General features: G+C 35.8%; 1 protein-coding gene across 1 annotated transcript; it reads left to right on the forward strand.

Annotated features, from left to right (window-relative positions):
• Positions 1-9,018: 9,018 nt before the first annotated feature.
• Positions 9,019-9,984, forward strand: LOC127558032 (olfactory receptor 145-like). Its single transcript, XM_051991261.1, has one exon. The coding sequence runs from the start codon at positions 9,052-9,054 to the stop codon at positions 9,982-9,984; it is 933 nt and encodes a 310-aa protein (XP_051847221.1). The 5' UTR covers positions 9,019-9,051.
• Positions 9,985-11,029: the final 1,045 nt, after the last annotated feature.

Raw genomic sequence — 11,029 nt, forward strand, 5'->3', positions numbered from 1 at the left:
GTAGTCTGGGCTGCCTATGTGCAGGGTTATGAGTATAGCTTCCTGTATATCTGCACTTGCTGCTTTGTCACTTGCCACAGGATTTTGAGGTTGGTAAAAAAGGTAAAATGGTATGGATGACATCTTTTGGTTTGCATAAAAGTGGATTTAAGTGAGGCAGTGTTGTGTGAACTTGTTGGTCTCTCTCTTTTTTTGCCCCCAGAGTCTTTGGAGTCTAGTGACAAGACAAAAGTCAAGATAACTGGTGACAGTTTGAGATGTGGTAGATGACCTGGACATCTTTAATATCTGACCAAGTATTCTACAGTACCTGCTTCAGTCACCTTCATGGCCATTGGAATAAGTTGTTCTCATCTTCCCATTCTGCCGGAAAAAGTCTTCATGTATTTGAACCCCATCCCAACCCCGCAACTCACTGATGGGTTTGAGATCCCTCAGTAACCCTCAGTCTGCTTAGCCCATTTGCTGAAAGGGCTGTTGCAATACTATGGGTGAATTTGATGGATACCAAAGGTAGAAGGCAGTCCAGAACTGTGTTTAGTAGCCCTTAAAACAGAACTACTAAGTCTTCTCTGAATTTCCCCACACCTCATAATGGAATTCTTGTATGCCATAACAAATGATGAAAAGATTGATTTCAGGGAAACTTGGAAAGACTTTTATGAACGAATGCAGATTAAAGCCTATGGAATCAGGAAAACAATTTGTACAATGGCAACAGTATTATAAACAGCTTTAAAAGATATAGGAACTCTGATCAGAGAAACCACAATTCTAGTAGACTAGATAAAATATGATACCCACCTCCTGACAAAGTTGTGTAGGACTCAGAGTATAAAATGAGATTTTTTTTGAGAGTATGGTAAATGCAGAACTGTGGTTTACTTGACTAGATATGTTTGTAATAGGGGTTTTAAAATTTTATATCTTGGTTTGGGGTATGTGTGGGAAGGAGAGGAGTTGAATTTTTGCTGATTAAAAATACAGTTTAATTAAAAAATCATAACTGTTAATGTGAATGGGATTAACTCATCTATAAAATGTAAAGAGGATGACAGGGATATATTGGAAATCAGAAATCTAACAAAAATATAAACAAGAAAAAAAATTGGATCTGAATAGGAAAAATAGAGATGATTTAGTATTAGTGATTTAGAATAGAAAGGAATTCTGGGATATGCAAAACACCTTTATAAAAACTGATGGTGTACAGGTGTAATGGGCTGAAGCTCTTGAGTCGTTGCACTGAGGTCCCAAGTACATGAGGCTAAATAGCAATTGGACAATACTCTATTAATATATGCTTGGAGAAAGAATGGCCCTGCCTACTCTCTGTGCAAGTTTTGATGTGTTATATAGGAGATGACATAGAGATGATTTGGTGGATGGAGGGAGAGAGGCAGAAGCACTGCTGGCCGGATTCGTGTAGCAACTGCTTTCACTTCATATTGCCATTCCCCTTCACCTCCACAGAGAATGAAGATCAAGGATTTTCCCTTATTCTGACTCCGGCTGATTTTAATATACTCTGGGTGCTAAATGCGGTCATCACATACAGGGACCTCATGAAAAAATGTAGAAAAGTAGAAATAACAAACATATCATTTATTAATCATAGTGTAATAAAATAAAATTCAATAAAGTTTTTTTTTAAAGAAAGCTAAGAAGTGATAAGAGAATAAATAATATTCTAGAGAACTGATAGGTTCAATTATAAAATATCAAAATAATACAAATTTTCATCAAAACAAAAGATAATAATGAGACAATGCATCAATACTTCTGAAATACAGGTTGGGTGGCACAACTATTAGAGCACTGAATATGGAGTCAGGAAGACCTGAGTTTAGCTTTAATCTCAGACAGCTAGTGCTTTGTGATCTTGGGCAAATCATTTAACCTGTTTGTCTCAGTTTCTTCAATTGAAAAATGGAAATTAAAATAAAACCTAGAGGTATTGTGAGGAACAAATGAGATAATACTTGTAAAGCACTTAGTATAATATTTGGCACATAGTAGGCACTATATAAATGTTAGCTATTATTATTGTTACTATCATTATTCTAATAGAAGAGAAAATTTATTTTTATAACTGCTTTAATTAACAAAAGAGAAGAAGAAATAAATCAATGAATTAGACATGTAACTAAAAATCTTAAACAACCACAAATAAAAAATTCTCAGTAAAACAGTGAAGTGGAAATTCTGAAAATTAGTTTTAATAAAACTGAAAGAAAAAAGAGAATTGAATTGGCATGATTATAGAATCTGATTTTTGAAAATAAGTAATAAATAGATTAACATTATCAAATGATTTTAAATAGGAAAACTAAATTACATAAAAATGAAAAAAGAACTTCTTATGATTGAAGAGGAAAGAAAGAAAATTACTATTACTTATTACAAAAACTTTGAGAAAGGGAGAAATATAAGAAATCTCAACCTGCATTTTGGAAGTCTTTAAAATCTTTATTCAAGAAGGCAATGGGGAGCCATTGACATTTTTTTTTAATAGATTGAAACATACTTTTTAATTTTCATTATTTTTTGAGGACTTTTTAAAAAAGCTTTTTATTTTCAAAATATATGAATGGATAATTTTTCAACATTGAACATTAACCCTTACAAAGCCTTGTGTTCCAAATTTTCCCTTCCCATTGAAAATTTTTGCTTGAAATAACACAATCACAAAAATTCATTAGGAAGATTAATTTGGCAGCTCTGCAAGTTAGGCTGGAGAGGAGAGATCAGATTAGAAGTCTGTTGAATCCTCCAGGTTAAATATTAAAAAGGCTAGAGTTCTTATTAATAATGTTTATATTATTTTCATTACTATGAATATTAATAACAATATTTCTCATGGTGGTACAGTTCTGCAGTTGAAAATCATGAAACACCACAAGGTATGAAAAATTTAAATTTCTGATGACTTCAAAGGGCAATGGACAGATGGATGGTGGGTGAAAGTAGATTGCAGAATATTTGGCAAAAATGGCATATGCACATAGCATAAAAGATGTTCTAGAAATGAAATATATGATTGAAAAAGCAGGTTTGCCTTTCATGGAGTAAGGGTGAAGTATATCAGTTCTACTTTGCAACTGGTAACTACAAAATGTTAGAAAACCCAGAACATGGCTTCCAGCATATTGAGGAGATACTCTAGGGAGGATTGAGGGGAGAACATGGACTAGAATTATATAGGACAGGAAGATGCCTGTGGGTTTTGATTTTTACTGATAGAAGTAATATCTCTATTTGTGAGATCATGGGTTTATTGAAGTACTAAAGCATAATAATTAAAATCATGCTTTCTGAAGTACTTTCCTCATAACTTTCTGTGTTCTTGGTAGTTAGATAACACAGACAATCAAGTATTAGGTTAAGAATCAGGAAGATTTGAATTCAAATCTAATCCCAGACACTTATTAGCTATGTGACCTCAGGGAAGTCATTGAATTTTTACCTCAGCCTTCTCATTTGTAAAATTGGGATAATAATGGCATCTACCTCCTAAGATTGTTTTGAGGATCAAATGAGATAACATTTACATAGCACTTTACAAATTGTAAAATGCTACAGACAAATGATAACTATTGTTATTTTACAGATAAGGAAACTGGGGCTGAGAGAGCTCAAGTGACTTGAAGATTAAACCTAGTTTTCTTCATTCCAAGACCAATGATATTTCTATTTTGATGATGGAAATGAGATTAGTAAAAGGAGTAGGGTATGCATTTGAGGTTTATTCCACAGGTAAACTCTCTTAATACAATTAACAATGGAAGATAATTCTCTTATTAGAGAGGAAATGAAGTATAGTGGAAAGAACTCTGGTTTCAAGACTCACCTCTATCTTTTCAAGTGACTTTTAGGAAATTTTAACTTTTATAGCCCTGTTTCCAAATATGTAATATTAGTATAATAATTTTTACTCTGTCATCCTGTCTTCTTCTTGTGAGTAAAGTGTTTTTTTTTGTTTTTTTTTTAAAGTGCTATATAAATGTGAGCTTTCACTTTATATCACCTGTAATGCAAAACTATAGGGGATGTTTCCAAAGGCTCACTTGAGCTTCTTCTTGTGGTCATCTTGACTGGAAGTACTAGAAATACAGCCTACTGTTTACATATGCTCACAATACTCCTGAGTGAGTATCCTGAACCAGAATAAAATGTAAATGAGAAATATTTAGCCAAATAAATAAAAATATAACTGAACCTAAATAATGTGACTGTGGTTTTCTAAGTCAATGTGAGGTTCAAAGGGATCCTTATGAAATGCTTTATTTTTCACTCCTGATATTGGCACCAACAATTGCTGAGATTCTATCTGAAAGTTTTGGTTTCAGCACTCTTGGGGCCTCTGACAGGAAGTGTTTGATAAGAATATTTAGCAGCCTTGTGAAGATGCCTTCGGTGTCAAATGGAAAGGAGTTAGACTTTGGGCATAAGCTATGGCTGAGAGACTTTCTTATACAATATAATTGAATGGACATTAAAAAGTCCCACCTCCTCAAAAATATCATTCTTTTGTTACAGGGTTACAGGGTTTTTCTTGAAGATAAGAAATTCAATAAATCAAGGTAAATAAAAATGAATCGCTAGTGAACATAAATTGTGTGAGCACACTCTTCTGCAATTCTTTCTCTTCCCCTGTAAATAAACAAATGAATCATACATTAAGAACATCATATTCTGTTTGAAAGCTTTAGTAATGATTATAATTTTTGATTTAATAGGCCTAATTCTGTCTAAGCAACATAAAATAGTTGGCTTAGAATGTAAAGGCAAAGAAAATAAAATAAAAGCGGGGGGGGGGGGAAGCTAAGGGGAACAAATTTTTTCACTGGAATTATTTGAAATAATTAGTACAGATTTTAATTTATAGCAATATTATTTAAACCTTTACTGTACTTGTGGAAGTGCTATTATAGGAATTGTGGAAGATCTTGAATTTTAGGATAAGAGGGCACATTTCTTAGAAGACTAGTGATAAATTTCATGCTTTTGGGGCTCCTGGATTGAATTTTTATGGATAAATTTAAAATACTAGAACAGTTCTCTGTATGATTCCTGCTGATTTGTTGTAAATACTTAACTCCAGGCATTCACTTCATTTGCAAACACCCTAGTACTATTCTGCATTTACTATCGCCAATCTAAATCTCTGGTCACTGTCTTTTGCAGTGTATAAACCAATTTTACCAAGCTTACCTCTTTCTGAGGTCTTCAGAGATTTATGGCTACTATTTCATAGGAATAGTAGTTTAAAAACCGGTAGCACTCTCAAGAACAGCCATGTGCAAACTAAAAGTCTTTTATTCACATGTTCACATCCTGCCCCTGACCTCCTGCTGACTCCCAGGTGAACACCAGGTTAAAGACTATAAAGGGCTGGAACTCTTAAAAGGTGTGTTTGAATTAGACAATGGAGCACTTAAGGCTAATTACCTATTGGACGATGATTCTATTAGCATATGTTTGGAAAAATGGCCCTTCCCATTGTTCCGTGCTGGCTTGATGTTTGGTGTATACAGATAATTGTAGGAGGGATTAGGGGGTTGTGTGAGACAAAGCAAACTCACTTTGCAGCAGGACTAGGAGAAGGGAGGTTGGTGGAGAGTTTGTGGCAGTTTGTCTCTTTCACTTCTCCTGGTAAAGACCAAGGACTTTTGCTTATTCTGACTCTGGCTGATCCTGAGGCCTCCAGGGAGCTAATTCGGACTTCACAAAAGAGACGATTTCCTCTTACAGCTTAAATAGGGTCTAGGAGATCACACACACAGCCGATCAGAGAAGGAGACACCTCCCTTAATAAAGCAATCTCAATATGGCCAGAGTTCCTGCTCATGGGGTGGTTCCTGTTTTACTCACAGAAATTACTTCCAGGGATCTCAAGCATTACTTTCTTGTTTACTTCCTGGTGCACTGAATGTGACTCTTACTCCTCTGACCCTTATAATTTATATTTCTCTTTTTACCAGAATAAAGGAGCAACTCATAGTTTAAAAAAATTAGCTAAGTTCTGAAACCTAAAAGTCCTTTCCCCTTTTTTTGTGTTCCATTTTATATTAATTTTTTTTTTTTATAGAGCTTTCTTAGTGTTGGCAATAGATGAGACAGAAACTGCAGATGTGAAAAGAGTGTAGGTAACAACTATGCAAAATTAACCTATCTAAATCTCTGGCTCAGGAGAAATAATAAAAACCAATTAGTCCTACATAATGAGGCCTGAATAATTATTTTATTCACAAATTATATCATTCACTTGTAATCATCATGTTTTAAAATACAAAGTCAATTGATTAAATAGGGTACATGCCCCCCAAACAGCACATTGAAATATGTTTTAATAGTTCAGTGAGGAATAGGAGCAATTGAAGGATCTTAACAGTTAAAGAAGAGTTGATAGATCTGGGATGAATATAACCTATATTTAGTATTTTACTGTTTCACTATTAAAAGACAGAGAAAAGGAGAGGAAAGAGAGGTGAGAAGGAGAGAGAGAGAGAGAGAGAGAGAGAGAGAGAGAGAGAGAGAGAGAGAGGGAGGGAGGGAGAAGTGTGGGAGAGGGAGAGAGGGATAGAAAGGAGAGAATATCAAGACAATACCTTCTGGAGAAATCTGAAGTGCTCTCTCTGGGTCTAATAATCAGAAGGACAATGCAGTATATTGGCAAGTGTGTTAATTTAGCATCAGAACACCTGGATTCAAACAAAACTATTTCAAATATTTTATTTAGTCCCTGAGAGCACTTCCATAAACTTAATTTTTCTCATCCTCAGAAACTTTCATCCTTTTGTTCAGCATAGACAGTCTCTTTTTGATGTCCACAAGTTAATTGAGGCATAGCTTCACCACATTTCCTTGATTAATCTTGAGCAAAGCTTTTAGCCCACTGGGGCCTCAGCTACCTTATCTATAAAATAGAAAGACTAATGGGGCCTACCTGCTGGGGTTGTTGTAAAAATTAAATGAGATAATAGATGTAAAACATCATCACCACCACAGTACTGCTTCTCTCACTCCCCAGCCAGCAGCACTCTTATTCAAAATAATGGATGGAGAGAGACTTTGGCTCCATACGTAAGAAAGAATTCCCAGTGATTAAAGCTGTCTAAAAATGAAGGGGTTTGCTTATTATGTAGCAGGATCCTCCACACTGGAGGTCATTGAGCAGAATCTGGAATGACCATTTGCTGGAGATATTTTTGAGTGACTTCATGGAATGGACAATAGCCAGATGAGATGATTTCTAAATCTCTGATTCTGGAATTCTATAATTCCCTGAATATTAGCTTTGAAAGTTTCTTAAAAATTTTATTGGAGTATATGGTAGGAGCAACAGATGTGAGATCTGCAGACCAGACTTATTCTCATCCATTCTTGGAACAGATTTACATCTCCAATATTTGTGTAGTAGTTTGATGAAATGTCAAGATCTAAAACTATGGAAGATAGAGACATTCTAACTCTTTTCAAAGCTATTAGACATCAGTGTGTTTAAATAAGAGTGAGGAGAATACTGTGGTTTTTTTCTCTCTGAGCAGGAGCAGAATAATTTTGGGCATGGCTTCTCTACCATATTGTTAGGAATAAATGCAGAGTATACACACTTCCTAGTATTCTCTTGGGAACTCAGCTAAAATAGAACTTTTATCTATCATTTTTATATCCTTATGTAACAGTCACAGAGAAATTCATTGGAAACGGAGTAAGGATAAAAAACTCTTATAGGGATAGAGTTATTTTTTTTTTTTGACAGTAATGGATTATGGAAAGAGCAGGGAACAAAGAATGTTTTCACCTGCTTTTCATGGGAGGATGTGCAATCTCATAGTGCAATAAAAAGTTTGAGTACAAGGTTAAACCTCAATGGAGCTTCACAGTCTAGAGTGTAAAACACTATCAGTAATTTCTATTCCCTCTGCTTTAATCTGGATATCCTTGGGGAGTGTCAGTGCATTTTTGAGGTCTCAGAGATCTCTATACTCCAATTAAATTTCCTTGCATCCTTTCAATTGGTTCTAGTGACATAACTGGTTTTATGTCTTTTTTTGAAGCTGGAAGGGACCTTCTGGGCTTTTGCCTCATCTGAAATTGAGGCCATTCTCTCAGAATTTCTCCCAGAACTTCTTAACTGAGGTCCATGGTCTAGAAACCAGCCAAAACACTATCAATCTCATCAAAACCATTTCTTCTCTGGCAGTCTGTGAGTAAATATTCAAAAGACCCAGTGCTGATATCTTCAGGGAGAAGTAAGGTATGTTTCAAACTAGTGTCCCTACTTTCTCCTTCCAAACCCATTGTGGGATCCTAGGGGACTGAGAAAAGGGAAGAGCAGCTAGTTAGAAGGTATTATTTAATAGTTCTTATTAGGTCAAGCTCTGAAAACTTTCTATGGAGAGAGATCTAAATTTCCCTTTTTGAATCTCATTTACTTTTGCTCAGTGAGCCATTCAGATATGCTGTTTTCTTCTTACCACGGCTTTTGGTCCTTACTCTATTAGAGTCAGGTACAAGAAAGTCTCTGAATCTAGAGTCTCACCACTTACTAGGAGTTGGATTAGAAGGGCATCCTAAAGTCCTATTCCAGAGAAATGATTTTCTCTCTTTTAAAAAGAGTGTCTCAAAAATGGTTTCAGAAAACAATGAGTCACTTTTTCTTTGTGGAAGCCATATTAGACTCAATGGGACAGGGGATGGGTTCTGAGCAGTAATATGTTATTATAATTTAAACAATCGTCTAAAAAAGTACACAGGACACACTTTAAGGTTTAAACTGCATTACCAACTCTTTCTCCATCATTTTCTTAAGTCTAGACAACCAAGAGAATGAATCAAGTCTTGATTTCTAGCACTTGCCCATTTGTGATATGTTAGTGTTCACACTGAAAATTTAACACTCAGGTTGATTTAAGCTGACTCTAGCAAAAACCCAGTTCCAAGATTGATTTCCCTTCTTGTCAATGAACAATAGATTGGGAGAGAAATAGGCAGCCCTCTAATGCGATTCTTTTCTCCTTTTCCACAGATTCTTCTATAAGGAGAATGGACACAGGAAATCACTCCTCAGTGTCAGAGTTTCTCCTTGTTGGTTTAACTGACCAACCAGAGCTCCAGCTCCCTCTCTTCTTCCTATTCCTTGGGATCTATGTGGTCACTGTGCTGGGGAACCTAGGGTTGATCATTTTGATTGGTCTTGATTCTCATCTTCATACCCCCATGTATTATTTCCTCTTCAATCTTTCCTTTGTAGATCTCTGTTATTCCTCATCTATTATCCCTAAGATGCTTGTGAATTTCGTGTCAGAGAAAAATATCATCTCCTATTCAGGATGTATGGCTCAGCTATATTTCTTCTGTTTCTTTGTAGTTTCAGAGTCCTTCCTTCTGTCAGCCATGGCGTATGATCGTTATGTTGCTATCTGTAAGCCACTGCTTTACAACATCACCATGTCTTATCAGGTGTGCTCCTTGCTGGCATTTAGTGCCTACGTGATGGGGTTTTCTGGTGCCATGCCCCACACAGGAAGCATGCTGAGACTGTCCTTTTGCAGCAACAACATCATCAACCACTATATGTGTGACATACTTCCTCTCCTGGAGCTCTCCTGCACCAGTACCTATGTCAACGAATTGGTTGTTTTCATTGTGGTGGGCATTGACATTGGAGTCCCCAGTGTCACCATCTTTATCTCTTATGCTTTAATACTCTCTAGCATCCTCCATATCAATTCCACAGAGGGCAGGTCTAAGGCTTTCAGCACCTGCAGCTCCCATATAATTGCTGTTTCTCTTTTCTTTGGATCTGGGGCTTTCATGTATCTCAAACCTTCTTCTCTTCTATCCATGAGCCAAGGAAAAGTGTCCTCTGTGTTCTATACCATTGTGGTGCCCATGCTGAATCCTCTGATTTATAGCCTGAGGAACAAAGATGTCAAATTGGCCATGAGGAAAATCCTGAGTAGAAGAATATTCTAAACAGTATCAGGATTAGTGTCAACAAGTGGACTAAAGGTTCTGTTTTCTTTATTGGAAGTACTTTGTGGAGACTTCTTAACCCAAATGATTTTCCTTTATAAAGGAAGGAAGGAAACATCAACCTCTTCTCTCAAAAAGATCTATCTCTGCCTTTAAATGAATAATAGTAATAGCTAACATTTACATAGCACTTACTATATACCAGAAACTATGCTTAAAACTTTACAAATATTAACTCATTTCATCCTCACAACAATTCTGGGAGATAGATGCTATTATTATTCCCATTTTACTGTTGAAGAAGCTGAGACAAAGAAAGGTATGTCTTGCCCAGGGTTCACACAGATAGTGAGTGTCTGAAGCTGCACTTGAACTTAGGTTTTTCTGATTCCAGGTCTGGCATTCTAATCCACTATGCCATATAGCTGCCCAGACTAATTTCTTATTTTATCAAAATTTTCCCAAAAATGTTCTTTTAAATAGTATACCTTCCTTCAGGAAATTGGGATTACATGATTTTACCCAGACTCACATAGCTAGTAAACGGTAAGTGTCTGAGGCTGAATTTGAAGTCAGGTTCTCCTGACTTCAGAAGGTTTGGTGCTCTGTCTACTGCACCATGTAGCTGCCACTAACAAATGCTTACGTTTGTCACAAAAATGCATGTAACTCTTTAGAAAGAGGTCCAGGGAAGAAAAAAAATCTCATACTTTTGTAAGAGGTTTTTCTTTGGGTTTCTTTCTATTTGTTGAAGACACCATGCTCTTTCTATATCTCATTTTGTAAGCTTGACATTAATTCATTTTTTTTTTTCGTTTTCACCTTGTTATCAAGTCATTTGCCAAATCTCATTTTTCAGATGACACTTTCTCTCCACTTATACAAACTATTATCTTAGTTTATTTATTGTTGTCATTGTGCAGTTGTTTTTCAGTTGTGTCTGAGTCTTTGTGATTCCATTTGGGGTTTTCTTGGCAAAGATACTGGAGAGGTTTGCATTTTCTTCTCCAGTTCATTTTACAGAGGAGGAAACTGAGACAAACAG

The sequence above is a fragment of the Antechinus flavipes genome, chromosome 3 (genome assembly GCF_016432865.1).
Source record: "Antechinus flavipes isolate AdamAnt ecotype Samford, QLD, Australia chromosome 3, AdamAnt_v2, whole genome shotgun sequence".
Lineage (NCBI taxonomy): Eukaryota > Metazoa > Chordata > Mammalia > Dasyuromorphia > Dasyuridae > Antechinus > Antechinus flavipes.

Excerpts from the sequence above, each read along its gene's own strand:
- LOC127558032 (XM_051991261.1), top strand. The coding sequence starts at position 9,052 with ATGGACACAGGAAATCACTCCTCAGTGTCAGAGTTTCTCCTTGTTGGT.